Below are 22,527 nucleotides of genomic sequence, written 5' to 3'. Positions count from 1 at the left end.
GGGGCCTCATCAATCAGACTTTCCAGAGGTGTTGAGAAGCCGAGGTAGAAGAAATAGGAATTTTAATGAAGGCTATTTCCCTTTGGTATAAGATATCCAAACCAAAAATTGGCGAGGCGAGATTAAAAACCAGTTGACCCCTGTCCACAAGGTCCACAGAATGAGCTTGCACGGTTTCTGTCACAGCAGGTCTCACAGGCCTGCAAGCGGAGGGTAGGATCTAAAGTAAGCTTTCACATCATGACTCCACAACACTGTTCAAACTTCTGCTCAGGTCTCTTGTGGAAGAAGGAAAAAAGAATCTTGTCCTAGTTACTTTTAGGCCAGGGAGTAAAATCCCAACAGTTGTAAAAAAAAAAAAAAGGTTTGGAAAACTCAATGAGGTGATGTATAAATGTAATCGATTATTCAATTATCAGAATTTTGTGCTCAAAAGTAAGCAATGAAAACAAAACCAAGAAAAGAAATCTATAGCCCTAAAATATATGCAAGTTTAGAAAAGAGAGAGTGCAGTTCCAGATCTACACATGGTACTGGGGATTGTCTACTGCTTCAGGCTCAGAGCCTCCACAAAACCCACCTGAAGGCTGACTGCACACACACCCATCCCAAAGGAGGGAGGCCGGCTGGGGTTGTAGTCAGAAGGGCTGTACTTTGGCTGTAGACTATAACACACATGCAGATATGAGAGGGGCAGGCTTAAGAAATGTATACAGATGCCTTGGGGGAAAGGGATTGAAGCTAGGAGGCAGTGAGCAAGGCAGGGGTCCAATCCTGTCATTCCACTCTCCACCACCAAGAGGGAGGCTCTAGGGCAAGCTCTCTTTTTGGTTTTTGGAGAAAGGCCTCTCTATGTAGCCCTGATTGTCCTGGAATTCACTCTGTTGTAGACCAGGCTGGCCTCAAAAATCCTCCTGCCTCTGCTTCCTGAGTGCTGTGATTAAAGGCAAGGGCTACACATCCAAAAGACAGAGGAGATAGCTGCCACTCCTGCCCCTGTTGTCCCTAAACACAGGAGAGGGTGCAGGACAGGGCTCAAGAAGCCACGGTGTCAGCAACCCATCCCAACTGAAGGGCCTGAGAGCTCTTTGCATAAAGTATCTGCAGACCTACAATAGTCAAAGGCACAAAGTTTTAAGGGGTGCATAGGGAGTAGGATGTATTAAGAGGGACCAGGGGTAAACCAGAGGTATGATTATTCCCTTCCCCCGAAGGGCAATTGCTCCAATGGGCCCATCACCACAGGGCATTTTCCATTATAAAAGCCCACCCTTTGGGGGAAGGGCATCAGGTTGGCACAGGCAAGGCCCAGGCAAGGGACCACTCTGTACATTAATACTTTGGTGAGGTTTGGGCAGAATCAGGATGCTACCCCAGGCTCCTAACTAAAACCCTCTCTCTCAGGTGGACACTAAACCCTGTATCCACACTGCTCCCAGCTCCCACCCAAGGCCAGACCCACAGAACAGAGGTTTCATGAGTTGGAGAACACGGTTGGGGGGAGTGGGGAGCACCCTCTAGGAAGGGCTAAGGAAGATCACACTTTCCGATCCACAGGTTGCTGTAGACACAGTTCGCTGCCCGCAGAGATGATGGGCAGGTGATTGTCCATGTGGTAACTGATGAGGTGACTGACACTCTCAAAGCGGTGATCCTTTGTCCGAACCTGGGAAGGTGGGAAATAAGAGGGTCACAGTTCAACTTAAGGCTTCAGTAAGACCTTAGCCCCAAGACTGAGGAAGATGGGGGCAGGTCAGCCATGATTATCTCAGCTTCTTCACAGAGAAAACAGTCATACGGGTGGGAAAGGGTATGTCAGTGAACTGAGAGAAGATGAAGGAAATATGAACTAGAAACCATGGAAGCTGACACCAGTAAAACATCTGACTTGGGAGAGTGGTACTGGGAGGAGACAAGGGAGGGGCTACAGCCCAGATACAAAGTGAATAAATTGTAATAAATAATTAATAATAAATAAAAAAATTAAAAAAAAACAAACAAACTTCTGACTTGAAAGCTGGTATGTCTCAAAGGAGAATATACAATATAAAAACATGAAAAAAAGGTTAAGAAGAAAACAAACAAACAAAAAAAAAAACAGCCAGGGGGTAGTGGCACATGCCTTTAATCCCAGCACTTAAGGAGGCAGAGGCCAGCCTGGTCTGCAAATCTTGAGTCCAGGTCAGCCAAGGCTACACAGATAAACCCTGTCTCGAAAAACAAAAAAGAAGAGGAGGAAAAGAAAAGAAACCAAGCAGGGTGGTAGTGGTGCACGCCTTAACTCCCAGCACTTGGGAGTGAGAGGCAGGTGGATCTCTGAGTTCAAGGGCAGCCTGGTGTACACAAAAGGAGTTCTAAGACAGCCAGGGCTATACAGAGAAACCTTGTCTTGAAAAATACAAAACAACAAAAGGAAGAAAAAAAGAAAAGAAACCAAGGTTGTACAGAATAGCAAGGCAGGTTAGATTTTAAAAAAGAAAAAAGGACACGAGTTTATACTTAAGAAGCTAGGGAGACTCCTGATTCCTCTTGGAAGAGGAAATTTGGGGTCTCTAGCCCCCAACCACCTAACATTGCACATCACTACCTTTCCGGGGTCATTTCTTCACTTAGCAACAGGGGCACAGATCAGATAAGCACTCTTTAGTGCTGGTAGACTTAAGGTCTGGGATTTGAGGACTGGTCAGAACTGAAAAGAACACAGCTCAGACTCAGGGATAGCAGGAAGGAACCTTAAGCCAAATGCTGGCTTAGATACAAGTATCTAAAGAACAAAGGAGGCCTCTAGAAAGCCTCTAGTGAATAAAATCTAGAAAGCAGTAAGAAGAGGAAAGGTACTTTTCCTGCCACCCCTTCCTATACCTCTGCCATACTCACCACACCTTCGGGGTCCACCAGAAGCAGGTGCTTGGGCTGCCCGCTCTGCAGGCCAGTGAGCACGTACTGGCCAGGTGTGGTTGTGCTCTCCCGCACCAAGAAGTCCCCGTTGAGCTGCAGCAGCGCTTCAGCCTCCCTCCGGCTCAGCTTCCCATGGAACCAGGACTCCCCTTTGAGCTGCTCAGCCATAGACATGGACTGGGGAGGTGCAGGTGCCCGAAGCGCATCTTCAAAGGGCTCTAGGGATATAGAGGCATGACTAAGAGAACTGGTCCAACATACACCCAAGACCCAGACTCAGTGTGGGAAACCAGGTGAGAGTGAATAGGCAGAAAAGAAGGAACAAAGGAAGGTGGAGCTACAAGAAACTCACTCATGTCAAAGAGGTCTCGGGGTGCACTGCCATTAACAGAAGGATTTGGTGGCCCTGTCCCAACCCCAGCTTGCCGGGCCTTGTCTAGATTCTGGATGTTGACATAAGAGGGGTCATCGAAGAGTTCTCTGCCTATTAAAGAAAGACGGACTACATCAATCCTGGCCCTGCCTTCTGTACTCATGCCTATCCCTTTCAGCAAACTGTTCACACCTGGGCAGGGTGGTGGAGGCAGCATCTGCTTACGGACTTCATGGTCTCCTGTAGTATGCTGTCCTATAGGCTGCAAGAAGGAAGAAATCTCCTGAGACCCAGGCCAACCACGCCCACCCTAGACTTAAGAGTATCGCCATCCTGGCAGCTTACCAGTGTAGCTCCCAAATGGCTGGACATCTGGGCACCAGGGAGAGTGGGTCGAGCAGCCTCTTCCCGAAGCCTCATGTCTACCACCCCACCAAGAGGAGGTTCCTTTCCCGGAAAGTCGTTGTAGTACTGATGGTCAGGTGGCTCTTCTTCCTCCTCATCCCAAGCTGAGCCATCAAAGCCAGCCATTCTGAGAAGGAAGGATTAGTGAGGAGGTGGGTGTAATGATGTGGCCAACAGACCCAGAAAATGACAAGAACAGGCATATACTATGGGTCAACCCTGAGGCTTGGTGCTATAACCCTATAAGGCTATAACCCTATGAGGAATTATAAAATTCCTTCCACAATTTTAAAAATAGAAATAAAAATCAGAGGTTGTAGAGAGATTTATACAAGGTCTCTCAAATGAAAGGAGGCAGAGTTGAGATTTAATTTTGTTTTGAGCCAAAAACCTCTGACTTTTGACAGCTATGCCAACTCCTAAGAGGGATGGAAGCACTACGGAACAAAAGGGATATCCAGAACAGTCTAATATACAGAGTCCTCAATGGCCACACTGTCTCTCTCTTGAAACTTTAAGGAAGGGCTGGAGAGATGGCTCAGTGGTTAAGAGCACTGTCTGCTCTTCCAAAGGTCATGAGTTCAATTCCCAGCAACCACATGGTAGCTCACAACCATCCATAATGTGAACTGATTCCCTCTTCTGGTAGGTGTGAATGCAAATAGAACATTCATATACATAAAATAAATAAATCTTTAAAAAAAATAATTTCCAAAAAAAAAAAAAGAAACTTTAAGGAAGAAAGCATAGCGATCTCAGGTAAGAGATGCTGGGACTCGGGAAATAGCTCAGTGGATAAAATGTAATGATCAAAGCCCAGGTCACCAGATCCCATGTACAAGCCAGGCCACCTGTACAACCATGGCCACCAGTAATCCCAGCACTCTTGCGGCAGAGACAGGATCCAGAGCAAGCTGGTTGCTGCTAGCTGTATCTGGAAAGCTCCAGGTTAGCAAGAGATCTTGCCTCAATAAACAAAGTGTGAAGCAATAGAGGAAAACAACTGACATCAACTTCTACATACACACAACACACACCAACATATGTCTCCACGCACACAAACATATACACATGCACAAAAAAGGAAAAATATATTCTCTTAAGCTAGAGGTTTTTTTTTTTTTTTTTTTTTTTTTTTAAACACAGTTCTCTGTGTAACCCTGGCTGTCCTGGAACTCAGAGACCACTCTGTACATCAGGCTGGCTTAGAACTCAAAGATCCACTTGCCTCTGCCTCCCAAGAGCTGGGATTAAACATGTGATTAAAATCCAGATTCTTGGGCTGGAGAGAAGGCCCAGTGGTTAAGAGCACTACCTGCTCTTCCAAAGGACCTGGGTTCAATTCCTAGCACCCACAGGGCAGCTCCCAACTGTCTATAACACCAATTCCAAGGGATCTGACACCTTTACACTAATGGACATAAAATAAAAATTAAATAAATTATTTAAAAAAAATCCAGATTCTTAATGACCTTTAGAGGCAGGAATTCACAGAACAATAATGAGGGAGTAAGGTGTTCAGTCGTTAAGAACATTGCTGATCTTGAAGAGAACCCAGGTTTGGTTCCTAGAGCTCACATGGCAGCTCAGAAACACCTGTAATTCTAGTTCCTGGGTATCTAATGCCCTCTTTGACTTCCACAGGCAGTGTATACTTATATACGTGCAGTAAAACACATAAATGCATAAAATAAAAATAAATCTTTTAGAAGAATAAAAGTGTACAAGAATACAGAGACAGGCCAAAAGTGAGGCACCTGAGAATTTAAAAGTTCATCCAGTCAGAAAAAGCAACCTAGCGGAGGGTGCTGGAATATAACCCCACCCACGGCAAACAAAAGGAAGAAGCTGTCCCTGCGGCACGCACGGCCCTCAGAGACTTTCTTGATGAGCCTGGACAGGTTAACATAGCAGAAAGGGAACAGGGGCACACGGGTCATTACCTTTGCTGAGCCCCTAGGAGCTCAGGCATGGAAGAAAAAACCTACTTCACAACAGTAGTCTGAGGGGCCTAACAGTCTTTCCACCAGCTTACCTGTCATGTGGGGTGACCAGCTTGGGTGGATTCCTGAGATACTGTTTGAAGCGCAGCTCAAAGGCCTGACCGATGGTGCTGATGACATCCTGAGCAAGCCCTTCAGGGCACTCGAGGATATGGCAGGCTGGGGCACAACAGAAACCACTGGTAAGCTCTGAGAGGACATATGGACAGGAGCCCCACCCGCAATCCTTCTCAGTAGAATAGCCCTTTCAAGTATAACTGCTAAGAATAAGGAAAAGTGATCCCACACTTTCCCATACTGGTTACAGCCAGTGCTGCCCGCAAGCCTCACCTCTCTGGTTCACAGGATCTTTGGCAACATAGGCAACATATTCAGCTGTGTCCTAGAGAGAGTAGGTTCAAAGACTGATTAGCTAGACTTCACAACTCCGCCTCACTCTTGACCCACCAAGACTATCCTTTTCAGATACTTCCACAATCCTAGCACCCCCACTTCTTTAGTCAGTACTTTCTCCCTCCTCCCTCTTTTGGTTTCTTCTTTTTTAATATTTATTTATCTACCTATTTACTTGTTTATTTAGCCACCTATTTATTTATTTATACATACATACATACATACGTACGGTGTTCTGACTGCATGCCAGCAGAGGACACCAGATCCCTTTATGGATGGTTACGGACTACCTGGGAATTGAACTCAGGACCTTTGGAAGAACAGCCAGTGCTCTTAACCTCTGAGCCATCTCTCCAGACCCCCACTTTTGGTTCCTTGAGACAGGATTTCTCTAAATGGACCTGGCCATCCTGGAACTCAAGATAGTCACCTGCCTCTTGAGTCTGGGATTAAAGGTGTGTGCCACCATGACCAGCCTCTAGTCAGTGTCTTTTTAGCCTCTAGTCTCTTATTCCCCACCCCCATCTTTCCTGTTCCCCAACTCACCGGATCCCCACCAGACGCGAATGAGATAGATTGCATGTGATGGTTGGCAATGATCTGATGAGGGCAGGGGACGGGGAAGAAGGGAATGGTAAGTGTCAGGCAGTCTCAGGAGTCAGTGTATACTGTCACCCCAACTCAGAACCTTGGAGCCCCAGTCTCATTCTCTTGGCTTTTTACCCTAGATTCGATTCTTTTCTTCTCCTTCCTTTCTTCCTCTTTCTTTCTTTCTTTTGTGGAGTGACGTACAAGCCCTGGATGGCCTGGAACTCAAAGAAATCCCCCTGCCTCTGCCTCCTGCGTGCTGACATTGAACATACCCAACCCTTCTAATTTCTCCCTTCTCTACTTTCCAGTTGCTCCTGAGGACTCCAAGTTTTTGGCCTTCAGGGCCCCCCTTGACCCTCCCATAACTGTCTCTGGTCTCTTTCCTGAGCCCTACCCACCTGTTTGCAGTCTGCTGCCATGAGGTTAAGGCTGCTGGTGGACACAGTGAGAGTGATTGGCATTCCAGCAAACTTCAGGTTACTCCTCCCAAGGATAGAGCTGAGAGGGCGGCTACAGGGCTAGGAAAGGGCCCAGAGTCTCAGAGTCTGAGTTTTCCCAGAACCAGGAAACACTCCTGTCTGCTTCCCACATGCACTTGCTTTCCCCCTGCCCTCCCAACTCCCAGCTCTAACATAAACCTCCCAACCACATATACCTTTCTCCTCCTTATCGCCCCTTTGGCACCAGGCACAGCTTCACACACCAAACTGATGGCCTCCCTGGAGAAACAGGGGTACTCAGACCCACCACTGGCCTCCCACTGGCTGGGGCTGCCACAGTGCTGGGGGAAGGGAAGACCAGGCCAGACTCCCAGAGCACTCCAGGCTCTTTGTTGTGGTGGATTGAATTAAGGGCTTTAATATTTGATGACACTGAGGGCTGCTTCCTGGCTGGTTGGGTTAGGGCCTCAATGGCTATAGCCCTACCTCTTCCCAGCTACCAAATGTTCCATTCCCTTCCCCAAAGCAGCAGCAACCTCCTACCCCCGCCTTTTCTAGTCCATCTTCCCCCAGTTTCCAAAGCTGGACTGGTAAGGGGGTGCTCCAGGACAAAGCTGGCTCTTTTCAGTCACTTACTTCTGTAACTTTCTCTCAATTCTCTTGACCACCTATGAGAAGTCACCACCAGCACCACCACCAAATACCCAGCTTCCCTCCTCTCCCTTATTGAGACCTCTGTAACCTCACTGATCCTAAGACTCCCCACTAACCTGGTGACCTGAGTCCGGGTATTGAAGTCAAGGGCTCGCATTGACTGCAGGACCTCCACACAACCCATGTACTGTGGGGGAAGGGAAGAAGGGATCAGCTGTCCCCCTCCCACACCCCCATTGCCCAGCCCTTTGCTGAAGGTTCTAGGGCTTTACCCTATGTAGTCCCTAAGGGAAGTTAAGGTGAAGTACCCTTCCCAATGTTGGGGGCCACCACCCCATAGGTATATGGCAAAAGGGAAAGTTGAAAAAAAAGGCCACCAAAGAGGACCTTCATGCACTGTGGAGAGACTGTGAGAGGAGTAGCAGCCATTGGGTGGGATGGAGTGACATTTGGCAAAGGGAGTTGTCTAGAGGAAAGAATCAAGAAGTCATTTTCATACAACTCTTACTGAAAGCAGCTAGTGTGTTTGGGCATTGTGTAAGCTGGGGGGGTAGGGGAGGACCAAAAAAGGAAAGGGGACCTTAGGCAGAAGATTCCCAGGCTGGATAGAGCATAAGGGCAGAGAATTGGAGAAGGGATGCAGCAGGTTTAAAACTGGGAGAATGGCAAATCTGGAGTGAGCAGAGGAACTGGAAGGGGTATGGGAAGGAGTGGAAAGGAGGATGTTCACTCACCCGAACCAAGTAGGAAACCCCAGGTCCCATGACTTTGTCGTTGGGATGCAGCCAGCCTCGAGTGGGCTTATTGACAAAGCTCCCGTGTCTGGTCCACTCCTCGCCCCCCAGCTGGCCCCCTTCTACTCGAGTCCTGCGACCACCGCCTCCACTCAGCTTGTTCATGTCCTGGAGGAGGGGCAAGAGGCCTGAGTCCTGAAGGGCTGCTGCCCCTGCACTCCCTTCCCCATCTTCAGCAGCCTTTCCTGGCTGCCCCTTGGGCCCCAGGCGACCCCCGGCAGGATTAGCCAGCTTCAGGTTGCTCATCCGGGGAAAGAAGGAACACAGGGTAGTCGGACTATCGTCCCCCGGCAGAGGCAGAATGGGTCCCAGGGATGAGGCTGATGGGGAAGGCAGCTCCTCCGGGGGGGTAGACCCTGAAGCCCCCTCCTCCAGCGACGACAGAGACTCATTTCGAAGTGGGTTGTATTTCGGCTTGGGGGGCAGAAGATCCATGGCTAGGTGAGAAGGGGGGCTGCTGCCTGGCCCGGCCCCCCTGCCAATTCAGGCAAGGGGGCCAGGCAGGGGGCATCCCCAGGCCCTTAGCCTGGTCTGACCTCAGCAGCCGGGTGATAACAGAAGACCTAGGGAGGCGAAGGACAAGTGGCCTCTGCTCTCCCACGTCAGACCTAGACAATTTCAGACCACATCCTTGTCAAGCCCCGCGAGGAAACCTCTTATGGCTGAGGAGTACAGGCTGGACCCAGAGCTGACTGGCTCCTCCCCAGGGGCGGGGAACTAAGGAGAGAGACCAATCCCCAGGACAGTGCTGACTCACAGGCTCAAAGGGGCTGAGACAACTCCCTACACGATTTGTGCTAGCCAGGCCAATCTACCCTGCCCAATACAAACAACTGTTAATCTGTCTGGGGAGGAGGAAGGTGCCAGGCAGAAAGAAAGATGGAAAAAGAAAGCAAGGAGTTAAAAGAAACTCTGGATCAATCCAAACCGACAAGGGCAAGCCAAGGAGAGCAGGAAGCCAGGGACAGCTAGGAGGGATAAGGAAGGAAACAGAAGCTGCTGAGGGTGGAAAAGGTGTGTGTGTGGAAGGGGGAGAGACTTCAAATTTAGCGTTTCCTTTCCAGTCCTGGCTGAATACCTAAATTCCCTCAGCGGCTAGCGCAGACCACCCCCACCATACAATGAATGAGGGGGAAGCTCAGGGCACCTGGGCCATTAGCATGCCCACACCACAGCAGCTGTGGACAAGAGCAGAGAAGGAGGAAGGGAAAGCAACCCCAGCGGATGAGGAGCAGGCCAAGAGGAAAGGAAATACTGAAACTGGAGGAATAAAAGCTAATTTGGTGGCTACCAGGCAAGAGATAGAGCAAGTCTGTTTATACAAGTCACCTACAAAGGACGAACAGACTTCTTAAGCCCCCTTTCCCATAGGCCTGCTGAAGAAAGCCAGAGGATATAGAGAGTTCAGGCCACCCCTACAAGGCATACTTTTACTCTTTATGGGCTGTAAATCCCACCCAACAGGATGGGGCTGGCTTTGGAGGTAGGAGAAAAAGAAAGAAAAAACAAACAAACAACTGGTGCCTACAGGCCTCAAAGGGATAACAGAGCCATAAACAAATCTGTGTTAATGAGACAGAAAGGAGAAAGGGATACCAGAAGCTGGGATCTGGCCAAGTGCATAACAACACCAAACCCTATTTCTTTGCCCACAGTTTCCTGCCACAACTCGGCTAAAGCCAATACAGGAAGTTAGAGAAAGTGACCAATCAAAATAGCTCCAAAATAAACTATCACTTATTTCCTTAAGAAAATAAATAACCAAATAAAAAAAATTTACTTTTTTTTTTTCCAAAACAAGTTTTCTCTGTGTGCACTGACTGTTCTGACTGTACTTGTTTTGTAGACCAGGCTGGCATGGAATTCACAGAGATCCACCTGCCTCTGTCTCCCAAGTGCTGGGATTAAGGGTGTGTGCCACCATGCCAGCTAAGAGATAGTTTCTTCCGGGCTCACCTCCAAATTATCCTTAGGTAGACCAGGTGAAGTGCACGCCTTTAATCCTAGCACTCAGGAGGCAGAGGCAGATGGGTCTCTGTGAGTTCCGGGCTAGCCTGGTCTATAAAGAGAGTCCAAGACAGTCAGGGTTGGTACAGAGAAAACCTGTGTGTGTGTGTGGGGGGGGGGGGGGGGTAGGATTTTGGAACAAAACCTACTTCTGGGTTGCCTTATGATGTCATCATGTGTCGATGGCCAGGTGGCCACACCTGGAAGGTATGGTTACCTTGCCCCTTAAAAAGACAACTCGACTCGTGGTCTCTCTCTTGCTCTCTTGGTCCTTCCTCTATCGGCGTGCACCCTCCTCTCTTTCTTTCCCCCATCATGTCCTGTTCTCCCTTCTCTCTCTCTCCATATCCACCTAATAAACCTCTTTTATATATAAGATCTGTCGTACGCCTAATCGTCTTTATTTAATTAGTTTGTCTCATAACCTTACAGGAAGAGCCTCTGGCATTCATTCATTACCCCTAGGTTTATTTTGAAAAATAAGAACTGTTTGACTATTACTAACTAGCACTTAAAACTGATTAAATACCACGCTTCACTCTTTCACCTGCCCTTAGTCCCCATCCCAGGAAAGCTGTTACTGAGCACACCTCTTCCTGAAAAGAAATTCCGTCATTCCGTTTGCTCTTGCGCCGAGGAGGGGGAGATAATCTGCCACGACCTCATATTCCCAATCACACAAACACACTATGATTTCTTCATCTTGAGAGATGAATGTTCTGGGAGCTTCATATCCAGAGGCAAGGAATGACCAACAGGTATGCACAATTGGGAAAAATGGAAAGCAAGAGCTTTTAAATTTGCTTAACGAGATGGGAGATTGCCTACCGGACCAAAGTTAGGAAACGGGGGTTGGGGGAGAGCCGCGTCAAACACCTCAGCCCAGCAGGGAGGAAGCTGGAATGGCAGGAAATAGCAGGAAATGGCGAAGGCTTCAGGAATGTTTCCAGCAGGGAAGTTTGGGCAAGTGGGGCCAGGATGACTGCCAACAAGCGATCTGGTTAGGGGGAGGGGTCTTTAAAAACAACGGAAATGACATTAAACCCTACTCCTGACTCCAAAACAGTTTTTTGTTTTGTTTTTTCTGACAGCAGAAAAACTTTCGCTCCTGTTAGGTTTACACAAACCAATGCTTAGTCCAATCCCGGCATGGTAAAATACATCTATGGCTGTCTCTGGGATGGGGGCTGCCCATGAAAGGAGCGGCAGGGTCAAGAGTCTCTGAAGAAGCCACTCCGTCGTCCACTCCCTTGCCAGCCCCTTCAACTTAATTCATTCTCGGAGGTCACGGGAGAAACGAAATTGCCAATAAGCTCCTGCCTTACAACCACAAATTTCAACCTCCCACCTGATGGAGCACCAGCGCTCAGGAAAACTAAGCCCAAGGCTTAAAGAATGGAGAGGGATATAGAAGCAGGTGAAGCGTCCAGGACTTAAGACCAGGATTTTGAGGCATGGACCCAACTCCAGCAGGGAGAAGAAGCCAAGTCCCTAAAGAGGAGTGCGCCACATTCCCTGGACCAGACGTGGACAGTGGAAGGGGCGGGGCCAGAGGGGCGGGGTAACAGAGAGGCGTCACCTCTACAAAGTCGAATCGTTCTTTCACAACCAAGGTTTTGCCCATTTTGGAAACCAGGCTTTTGATAGATTTAGGTTTAGCAGAGAATCCTGAGGAGGCACTTTCAGAGAACTAGAAAAGACTGTTGCGGAGACATGGGAAACATCTCTGCGGGTGGGATTTCCAGGGAAGTGGGACGACAGGGCGTGGTCGCGACGGTAAGAAAGATGGGGCTCAGGGAACCCCTTGAAATTGAAAGGTGGGACTTCCGGGGAGGGGGTCTCGAGGGCGGGACTTACACAGCAAGACCGGAAGTAGGGTCCTGGGAGAGGGGTTCCGGGGTGGAAGAGGAGTGGGTTGCCACTGAGAGAAAGCCTAGACTTACCAGGGTCGCATGGAGTCTCCGCACCGCACCGCGGGCCGATCTGGTTCCGGATCACGCAACTGTCTGCTTAAGTCACCACCCCAACTTTTACCCCGGCCAGGGCCTCCCCAGACAAACTTTATTACACTCACTTCCGGCCTCACTAACCCCTGACCCTACCTCACCGCCCCTCCCTTACCAGTGGCTTTCCAGCGCCAGCCAATGACTGCGCGAGAAGACGCACGGGGCTCAGTGGAAGCCAATGAAAACCCTAGTTTGACCCAGCTCACGCCTCAGAAACCTGAGCCCCGACTCCATTTACGACGCGGGGAGACGCCTATGCCAGCCAATCGGGTACTTCCAAATGGAGCTGTCCCGCCTTCGGCCGAGGAGACCAATAGGAAGTGCAGGCGGTGTGTTTGAACGCGAGGCCAAAGAGGGTGGGAGCGCGTGTTGCTGGGAGTTGTTTGGAGGCCAGCGGCGCGGGGCTGAGCGCCCTCGGGCAGAGCCGTTATGTCGCACAAACAAATTTACTATTCGGACAAATACGACGACGAGGAGTTCGAGTACCGGTTAGTGCCGGCGCGGGGACTACAGCCACGTTGTGCGCCTTCACAAAGGAGCACACGAGCAGTTAGTTACCTAGGCCGGGGGCTGCCCGAGGGAGGGGGAGGAAACAGTGTAGAACCGGCGCGTGCGCAAGAGATTAGCGGGCGGTGGGGTGGGGGTTGGATCGGTGCAGTAGCAAAGCGCATGCGCAAACTGTAAACGAGGTTGTAAAACAATGAAAGGGATTTTGAGGTGGCCGTCTGTCAAATGAGAAGCGTGTTGGAGTTTCCGATCAGATTCACCTTTGGGAATTTTCCCATCACCCGCATAACTTTGTTGCGGCAGTTTAATTTGCCAAATAGGACCTGCTCGCATTGCTAAAATCTCAAAGTCTACTGGGAGAAAGAAAGTGGTCAATTCATAGCTGAAAGTTTCATGCTCTTAATGAAAGGACAGTTCGGAGAGAGCCTCAGGGTTGGTGGTTATTAGTTTATGAAGAAGAAAAGGAGCGTGTATGTCAGCCTTGCTTTGAATAGAGAGTTTGCAGGACTTGCATGAAGACTGGACGTAGGGAGATACCCTTCAAATAGTTGATCAGTTATGACTTTGTACACAGGTTTCAAGTGTTCTGCTAAAATGCAAGATAAGCCGGTAAACTAGCTCACACCTTTAATCTCCAGCATTCTGGAAGCTGCAGGATTGTCAGTTTCCAGTCAGCCTAGACTACAGAATAGAACCCTGTCTCAAGACAACAAAGGCATGTATGATCAGTGCTTAAGACAGACTTTAAAAGAACGTGGAGTAAACTGACTCTAGAAAGAACGTTAATGTGTACTAGCTGAGCACAGGTGTGAGAAAGAGGAAAGGTTAGGGAAGTTTTGTTAGAGGAACTCCTGAGGTGAGACCCTGAGAACACAGCAAAGAGAACAGCTTGTGTGATATTTATAGAGTCCACGTGCTGGCTATCTGCCAAGCACTGTAAAAATTTCTTGCACTGAGCATGCAGGTATTTGCATGTGATAGTACCAAGTCCCCGATTTTAAATTGAAAATGAGGGAGGACAAGGTCCCACAGAGGTTGATATTACGCTGACCTGTATTCCTTAAGACAACTTCCTGATTTGTATTATCTCTCCTTAGAGAGCATAAAATGAAAACTAGCTTTTCTGTGTCTCCTTCACTTGTCCTGTTTCAGACATCCTGGAGAACTGGATGTGTACTGACAAAAATATATAACCATCAGCCACCTGGGTCTCAGAATCTAAGCAGGGTCAGGCTGCACTGTTACTTGGGTGGGATAAGCAACCACAGCCTTGTTCAATCCAGCTGCCTTCTGTACTCAGCTGCATTTCGTGTCTATAACTAATGCTTACTGCATTGCATGGCAGGGAAGAAATGAGTGCCTTCATTCCCCCAGAAGATGTAACTTTTAGCTCAGTGGTGGCATTTTTGTTTAAAGGAAGGTCATTTTGAGTCTGTGCATCGAAGTCATAGTTTTGTGCCGGGACTCATTAGAATGGAAATTCTTTTCTGGCATTGGAACTGGAATGAGGGGTGGGGAAGGGCACCCCTCTCTTGTTACTACTACAAAGGAGGCATTTAGTTCATCTTCGTTATCATGTTCAACGAAGTCAGTCTACCTGAGGTAGTCTGAGTCAAGTCAGGTAACTTTTTTTGCCATTAACCTTTGGTTAGGAAAGTATGGGATTTCCCTTAAGAGTTGGAAAATGAAGTTCAATATGAACATTTACATATTCTTCTTTATAGAGAAATGGAGGGAATACAGGTACCATCAGTGTCTGATAGCCAGTTATTCTTCCACTCAGATGGCTCATTAATTTGTGTTTTTAATATTTTTTTTTTTTAATGAAAATTTATGGGCTGGAGAGATGGCTCAGTGGTTAAGAGCACTGTCTGCTTTTCCAGAGGTCCCGAGTTCAATTCCCAACAACCACGTGGTGGCTCACAACCATCTATATCCTCTACTGCCCTCTTCACGTGCAAATAAAGCATTCATATACATATTTATTTAAAATAAAATCTTTTTTTTTTTAAAGAAAATTTATGAAATCTGTGTTTCTAGCTCCCTCTGCCGAACAGTCCATAGTAAGATTATACAAATTCCCTAATAATCAGGAACTAGTTACTGCTTTAGTGTTTTTTGTTTGGTTTGTTTTTTTGTTTTTGCTGTTTCCGTCTGTGGTTTGGTTGTTTGGTTTCTTAAATTTATTTTGTTTTTTTGAGACAAGGTTTCTCTTGGCTATCCTGGAACTCGCTCTGTAAATCAGCCTCAGACTGAGATTCTCTGAGGCACCCTGAGTGCTGGGATTAAAGGCGAGTGTCCCCACACTAGGCTACACGCTTGTTTTCACGGATTCTCTGTAGCCCAGGATGGCCCCAAATGCCTGGTAATTCTGCCATTTCCCTGTAAGTGCCAGCATCACCATGGGTGTGAGCTATCACACTCTCAGCCTTTCTTCTTCCTCTGTTTGTATGTGCAAGTGGGTCAGTGCCAGCAGACTGTACTCACTACTGGCACAGACTCTTCACTCACATCCACATGTTTCTGTTACAGGCATGTCATGTTGCCCAAGGACATAGCCAAGCTGGTCCCTAAAACCCATTTGATGTCTGAATCCGAGTGGAGGAACCTTGGTGTGCAGCAGAGTCAGGGATGGGTCCATTACATGATCCATGAACCAGGTCAGTGCAATGTAAAGCAACTTTACTCTGGCTGGAGGAAGATTACAAACCAGCACAGTAGAGGGAGAACATCATTTACAGGGTTTTTTGTTTTGTTTTGTTTTGTTTTTTCTCACTTCAGCTATGCAGAGAAGCCAGAATTATAAAAATAAGTAAACTACCTAGGAGGATAGGGACAATCTTACGGGGGGGGGGGGGGGGCACACAAACTGTTTAGCCAGAGGGTACTCTTTTAAATGCCCCATATGCCCTGATTATGACCCCTGCAAAAGACTGAAGTGTTCCAAATAAGCACAGGCAGTTCTGTTTCTTGGTAAGACACCAGACACCCAGGGCTGTACAAACAGAAAAAAACTAACAATTCCGTACATGGCAGAGAGCTGGGGCGCACTGGTAGCATACACTATTGGTTGTGCTTAGAATGGTGTGAGTTTCTTTCTGAGATTTCACTGATTCTTTCAGAGCCTCACATCTTACTGTTCCGGCGGCCACTACCCAAGAAGCCAAAGAAATGAAGCTGGCGAACCAACTTTCAGTCTCAAGCTTTACACAGCTGTCCTTACTTCCTACCATCTTTCTGATAGCCTGATTGTGTTGCTTTCCTATTTCCCACTTAGATATTTAAAGGATGTTCATTCGATACACTGTTTGAATGTGCTGTACCTGCATTGCTTCTTGAGTTGAGCCACCAATGCCACAGCCTTGTCAGATGAGTGTGACCTCAAGCCCTAGTGTGCTCTGTATCAGTACGCCATAATCGCCATCTCTCAGAAGCATGTGAAATCAGATCATGGGTCTTACAGGGATGGTGTGAATTTGCTGTTGTGGTTTTCACTATTGGGTATTGTATTTATGGTGACTTAGGGATTTATGTCTCAATGTATTGGAAACTTTCCATTTTATCTGACAGATCTCTTCCATGTTATAAGCCTTGATTAAAGGAAGTTTTTATAATCTAATACTGTGGTTATAAGATCGTCTTATCCATGTGTCATTGTGGTCAGTGTCCCTTTTCGTCGTTCCTGCCCCTCCCCCATCCTTCATTCTCTCTGAACTATCCCCCTTTCTGCAACCAAGGTGATACTATGGAATCCTTCTTGACGGGCTTCTGGCGGGGCTGGGATCTGGATCTTAGCTGGGGTCAGGGAGTTCAGCTTTCAGTAGAAAAACAGGTTCAATTTCTCTTATCAGCTAGAGTGCTTTAGGGTGAAGCCCCAGTGCACTAAGCCGGAGTGTGGAAAGGGTTTTCCACAGTGTTAGCATGAGAGCGCTGGTGGTGATGGAATCTCAGGTGCCCTAGGGCCTGTCATGATACCAGAGTGTTACAGCTCTTGACTGAGCTGCTGTCCTGAGCATAGCAGAAGCCAGAGAGCCACCAGAAGGTAGATCAGGTGAGACACAACAGTGCTGTGGGACAGTGAATGGTGGAAGCTCACCAAAACCAGCAGCACAAGGCTAGCTGACCAGCAATAAAGCCTCGGGAGGTTAAGGAACTTACAGTGGCGGGGAGGTAGTTGCCTGGACAGGCAACCCAAATTTGAGTGTTCACCTCCCAGTCTTAGACAATATTGAACTGAGAAAGCAGGAACCTTTATTCATGTGAAATCAAGGGCAATATAAACCCTGGGCAGAGGGAGGGGTTTCAAGGGATTTATGTCTCATGTATTGGAAACTTTCCATTTTATCTGACAGATCTCTTCCATGTTATAAGCCTTGATTAAAGGAAGTTTTTATAATCTAATAACTGTGGTTATAAGATCTCTTTGATTCTGTGGGGTCAGGGGTCAGAGATACTTAATGGTCCTGTCACAAGAAGGAAAATTCAGTACTTAATTATCCTATGGTGCTTGGACCAGGATCTCCCAAGTACAATTGAAGGCCACTGGTGGACTACGATCCTTAGCAGGGTTAGGTGTTTCTAGGAATTCTAGCTGCTTGCTAGCAGTTTCCTTATCAGGGAAGGGTCAGGCTTGTAATCTGCCCTGAGGGCTATGTGACCTCTTTATAAAACCTAGAATTGCCCAGATTAGGAGAGACTTCAAAAGCCCAGTGCAAATGGTTGGCTAGGTGGAGCTGAATGATACACCTTGGGGTGGATGGTGGAAACAGCTCTTAGCAATAATGAGGCTTAGGTGAATATTCCAATAACTATGTTTATTGGACAGTGTAAAAAACATTCATTGAAAGGTATTTCACTCTGATTACTGGCCTAAGATAATGTTTTTATTGGGACTCATCAAAGCAAATGAACTGTTTTCTACAGTCCCAACATTTGAAGAGCATCCAAAGACAGGGGAGGAGGACCTGGAGCTGTTCTGGGGCTGAAGTGCCTGCACAGGATCCCAGCTCCTGTGACATGTCACTGTGACTGATGGCTGGATTTCAAGTGGGTTTGAGTAGGAGAACTGCCTGGACAGTTTCAATACTGATCCCACCAGAGTCATACCTAGAGTAATTCTTTGGAGTGGGCCAAACAAAAGCTCAGCTTTTAAGAGCACCTGCTACTCTTTCAGCGCACCTGCATTTAATTCCCTGGGGTGCTCACAACCATGGTAACTGCAGTTCCAGGAGATTGAACACATTCTTTTGGCCTCTACCCATAAGTTGAATTTTTTTTCTTTTTTTTTTACAGAAAAATTCTGGAGTGTAGACTGAATGTAAACAATGGTATCAACTAGCTGTTTAAGAACGGTGGTTCAGGGTAGGAGAGGTGGCAAAGTGATTAAGAGCGCTAGTCGCTCTTGCAGACCTACCTTCAGCTCCCTTCAAACATGATGCAAATACATACGTGTAGGCAAAGCATTTACATACATAAATATCTAAGAACTTATCTTTAAAAAGTGGCTCAGCAAATGGGCATACCACCAAACCTAAGCACTTTAATGTACTGGGGCAAGGAGAGAGCTGTCCTTTGAGCTGTTCTCTGACCTCCACAACTGTGACACATGAATGTACACAGGCCTGCTTGATGTTTGAAAAAAGATGTTCGTCCAGTAATAGCGTACACTTAAGAGACACTGTCGCCCATTATTCTTTTATTCCTAGTTTAATTGTCACTGTATACAAGTTTTGTTTTGTTTTAGATTTATTTGGTTTTCTTGAGGCAGGATCTCATTATGTAGACCAGGCTGGCCTTGCCTCTGTCTCCCAAGTGCTGAGACTGAGGGTATTCACTATGCCCAGCTTTAGATTTATGTTGCATGTGTCACTATTTTGCTAACACATGCACGCTCATCAGATGCTCTGGAACTGAAGTGATGATTAGAAGCTACCACCTGGATGCTGTGAATCCAACCCAGGTCTACAAAAGTAATTGCTGCTGCATCTCTCCAGCCCCCTCAGCCATCACAGACCTAAAGGAAGCCTCATCACCTGGAAATGTTCAAAATGCAGATTCATGGGCATACTGTTTCGTGGAATCCTGAGAACTGGGCTCAGCACTATGTTAACAGTTCTAGTAATGTGCACTTAAAAATTTACAACAGGGCTGGAGAGATGGTTCAGAGGTTAAAAGCACTGGCTGCTCTTCTAGAGGTCCTTCGTTCAATTCCCAGCAACCACCTAGTGGCTCACAATCATCTCTAAAGAGATGTGGTGCCCTCTTCTGGCATGCAGGCACACATGCAGATAGAGCATTCAGAGATTAAAATCTATATATTAATATATTTCTTTCTAAATTATTATTTGCTCATTTTGAGAAAGGGTCTTACTATGTGGCCTTGGCTGGCCTGGAACTCACTCTGTAAACCAGGCTGGCTTTAAACTCAGAGATCCAGCTGCCTCTACCTATTGAATGCTGGGATTATAGGTGTCTGCCACTACTCTCAGCTTAACAATTTCAAACAAATATATAATACACTCTGGTCACATTCATTCCCCTCACCACCACCACCCCTTTTTTTTCCAAACTGAGGAAACCCCACAGGACTTACAACTTAAGGCTGGTCTTACATTCCCTATAGCATCAGTCCTGGGATATGAAACCAGTTCCTCACAATGTTAGATCAGTACTCTAACATTAAACTATATTGCCAGCACTTTCTCCACAAGTAAAGTGAGTGTATTTGTTTGAAAAGTTTTCGTGCAGTGAAATACGGCCAGTTGTGGTTTAGCATGTTTCCAAGTCACAGCACAAAATCCCAAGGGAAATGTAGATCTCAGACCCTATCCACACCTGCTGGATCATAATTTACATACTGTAAGTGTCCTAGGGCTGGTGAGATGGTTCAACAGGTAAAAACGAAAGCCTTTGCCACCCACGTCGGACTACCTGAGTTAGATCTCAGGACCACCCCACATAAGAGTGGAAGAAGCCACTCCAGGAAGCTGTGCTCTGACCTCTGCATGCATGCTGTGGCACTGCCCTCCTGCCCAGTCACACAATAATAGGGCTTTGTTTTTTGGGAGACAGGTTGCTCTGTGTAGCCTTGGCTATCTTGGACTTGCTTTGTAGACCAGGCTGGCCTTGAACTCACAGAGATCTGCTTGCCACTGCCTCCCAGAGTGCTGGGATTACAGGCTTGCACCACCAGGGCCAGCTTGCAATAGAACTTTTAAAAAAGATCCCAGATGATTAAACTATTTTCCCTGGCACCCACAGAGGATGGAGGGGCACTGACACAGGAGTAATAGGATGATGAACTCCCAATGTGAGTACGAGGTACTCCTACTGACATAGGAGTAAGATAGACTGAGGAGTACAACGTGAGTACAAGGGAAAAGTGTTTTTCTCCTGGAGGCAGGTGGGGCAGGAAAGAATTTTTAATTTTTAATGTCAAAGAGGCTTAAGTAGTTTTTCCGTTTATGCTAGAAACAAGCGAAGGTTCCACACTGTAGAGCTCACTCCCAATTGTTAATGCTAATAAACATTTTTTTTTTTTTTTTTTACCTTCTTCCTGCTACAAAATAAAACCCCAGCTTGGTGCAGTATCTTGGGCCTCCCGTCCCAGAGACACCCATGGGAAATGGAGTATCGCAGGAAAATCTCTTGAACCTTTAGTATAAGAGACAAAAACCATCTGTGGTCGCACACACCTTTAATCCCAGTACTTGGAAGGCAGAGGCAGGAGGATCTTTGTGTTCCAGGACAGGGCTACAGAGAAACCTGTCTCAAAAAAAAAAAACAAAACAAAAACAAAAACAAAAACAAACAAACAAACAGAAAAAAAATTCTACCAGCCTCTGATCCCTTAGCCTAGAATTAGTCTTAGCTAATGGAAACAGTAATGAGCACACATTCGAATACAGAGCCTGGCATGGTGGCTCACGCCTTTTAATTCCAGTTCTCAGATGGTTGTGAGTCACCATGTGGTTGCTGGAAATTGAGCTCAGCACCTTTGGAAGAGCAGCCAGTGCCCTTAACCTCTGAGCCATCTCTCCAGCTCGCATTCCTAACTCTTAAGTCCCGCCCGCCATGGCCTAAAGCCAGCCACCTATTTTTATTTCCGGGCAGTGATGACCACGTGGTGTTGCCAATAACAACTTAGCATTTCCTTCAGCGCCTAGCTGAACCGCGTGAGCGACTGCCGACTAGACCAATAGGACCATGATGAGAGTAAGCGACAGCCACAGTAACCAATCGACTTGAAGTACTGAAAGGCGGGACTTTGAGTACGGAAGCTGTTCTAGGGCACGCGGAAAGGAAGGGGCCAAGTGCCCTGTGAAGGGGTAAAAAAGGAAGGTGGGATGATACGAGGTTAGTGATCTGAAGCCTGGTGAGAAAAACAGATTTCGGGGTAGAAAGGGTGCAGAAGTAGGTTGAGTTCTTGTCAGTGGCGGAGGGTGGAAAGGAATGCATTTAAAGGGATCCGGAGGCCCAGAATAAGGTAGATATATTTAAAGGGACAGGTAACCCGAAGAGAAGAGACATTTAAAGGTGCAGATACCTGAGAGCAAATTTTAGACCTGCTCGGCAGACGGAAATATCTAAAGTAGTAGGTCTTGGGAGAACATGGCACTTTAAAGGGATAGCAATAGAGACGCTTTTGGGAGCCTGAGGCTTGAGAACACGTTAAAAAGGCCGGAGTAAAGGAAACGTTTTTAAATGTTGTGACTAAAGAAGATTGAGCCTTCCTCTAAGAAGGAAGAAGGTACAGTCCTGCCCTCCCCACTGTCCTTTCTGGCTCTTTCTTCCAGGTTCCCTCGACCCCAGACTGTGTACCCAGGGTATGGCCTCCAGTATCCTGTAGACCTGGCGACCTCTCAGTTCTTACGACCCCTATCTGGGGTCCTGAGTGGCTACTGGAGAGCCTTGCAAAAGGGCAGAGAGGGCAGGACCATGGCATCTGTGGCCTCTGAACTTCCCCCAGGACGCAACGTGACGGCAGGCATCATCATTGTTGGAGATGAGATCCTTAAGGTGTGTCTGGAACTACAGCGGGGAAGGGCGTGGCTTCTCTTACTATGGGCTCTGTTTCCGATGAAAGGAGGGGAATCAGGGTGGGAAGCCCCTTGCTTACCAAAGCAGGGCCTTGGAGTGAGCCCCAACAGATTGGAGGAAAAATGACCCTCCTGTTACTGAGTTTTTTTTTTCTGTTGAAAGATGAGTAGCAACTTCCCCACAACGTGCCAAGCAATGTAACAATATGATAGGGAACAGAGTAGCCACATAACAATTACAGAAGGCACAGCAAGTAGAGAAGCTGTATGTCATCTGTAACCAGCGTATCTGATAGTTTTTCAAGCACTTCAGCAGACTGGGTAGGTGAGGTAGATGGAAGGTCCTAGAAGAGAAGACTCGATCCTGAATGATCAGCAGTGTTGCTGGAAGATGTGGCAGGCATAGGTTTTAACAGTA

At 47.3% G+C, this 22,527-nt stretch overlaps 3 protein-coding genes across 10 annotated transcripts in view; 2 read left to right on the top strand and 1 right to left on the bottom strand.

The window, feature by feature from the left end:
- Nucleotides 1-45: 45 nt before the first annotated feature.
- Shc1 (SHC adaptor protein 1) overlaps nt 46-22,527 on the bottom strand; it is a 23,962-nt gene continuing 1,480 nt past the window's right edge. Inside the window, exons 1-13 of one of the 5 annotated variants that reach the window (XM_055620794.1) lie at nt 12,502-12,632; nt 8,492-8,659; nt 7,874-7,944; nt 7,319-7,382; nt 7,062-7,181; nt 6,619-6,672; nt 6,010-6,061; nt 5,712-5,838; nt 3,617-3,803; nt 3,464-3,533; nt 3,251-3,382; nt 2,878-3,116; nt 46-1,666 (exon numbers count right to left, since the gene is read on the bottom strand). In XM_055620794.1, coding sequence (XP_055476769.1) covers nt 1,538-1,666; nt 2,878-3,116; nt 3,251-3,382; nt 3,464-3,533; nt 3,617-3,803; nt 5,712-5,838; nt 6,010-6,061; nt 6,619-6,672; nt 7,062-7,181; nt 7,319-7,382; nt 7,874-7,944; nt 8,492-8,656 — 1,410 coding nt within the window. In that variant the 5' untranslated portion in view covers nt 8,657-8,659; nt 12,502-12,632 and the 3' untranslated portion in view covers nt 46-1,537. Of the gene's footprint in view, nt 1,667-2,877; nt 3,117-3,250; nt 3,383-3,463; nt 3,534-3,616; nt 3,804-5,711; nt 5,839-6,009; nt 6,062-6,618; nt 6,673-7,061; nt 7,182-7,318; nt 7,383-7,873; nt 7,945-8,491; nt 9,217-11,148; nt 11,453-12,501; nt 12,633-22,527 lie in introns of those variants that run through there. The other 4 variants (XM_055620802.1, XM_055620822.1, XM_055620813.1 and 1 more) reach the window with 4 other exon arrangements.
- Cks1b (CDC28 protein kinase regulatory subunit 1B) lies at nt 12,179-16,690 on the top strand. Of its 3 annotated transcripts, none has more exons than XM_055620886.1 (4): nt 12,179-12,334; nt 12,683-12,893; nt 15,604-15,731; nt 16,349-16,690. In XM_055620886.1, exons 2-4 carry the CDS (start codon nt 12,703-12,705, stop codon nt 16,354-16,356), a joined length of 327 nt encoding a protein of 108 aa, XP_055476861.1. In that variant the 5' UTR covers nt 12,179-12,334; nt 12,683-12,702; the 3' UTR covers nt 16,357-16,690. The 3 variants fall into 3 exon arrangements, with proteins under 3 accessions (XP_055476861.1, XP_055476853.1, XP_055476871.1); XM_055620878.1 differs by having other exon boundaries at nt 12,184-12,334; nt 16,194-16,690; XM_055620896.1 differs by lacking the exons at nt 12,179-12,334; nt 12,683-12,893 and adding an exon at nt 12,916-13,052 and having other exon boundaries at nt 16,194-16,690.
- The window catches only part of Flad1 (flavin adenine dinucleotide synthetase 1), a 7,736-nt gene continuing 6,569 nt past the window's right edge, over nt 21,361-22,527 (top strand). Inside the window, exons 1-2 of one of the 2 annotated variants that reach the window (XM_055620833.1) lie at nt 21,361-21,426; nt 21,867-22,089. In XM_055620833.1, the coding sequence (XP_055476808.1) occupies nt 22,009-22,089 (81 nt within the window). In that variant the 5' untranslated portion in view covers nt 21,361-21,426; nt 21,867-22,008. Of the gene's footprint in view, nt 21,427-21,464; nt 21,484-21,866; nt 22,090-22,527 lie in introns of those variants that run through there. The other variant, XM_055620843.1, reaches the window with a different exon arrangement.

Source organism: Psammomys obesus, unplaced genomic scaffold, assembly GCF_907164565.1.
Source record: "Psammomys obesus unplaced genomic scaffold, mPsaObe1.curated_primary_1811, whole genome shotgun sequence".
NCBI classification, from domain to species: domain Eukaryota; kingdom Metazoa; phylum Chordata; class Mammalia; order Rodentia; family Muridae; genus Psammomys; species Psammomys obesus.
This window is presented reverse-complemented; position numbering and strand designations above follow the sequence as displayed.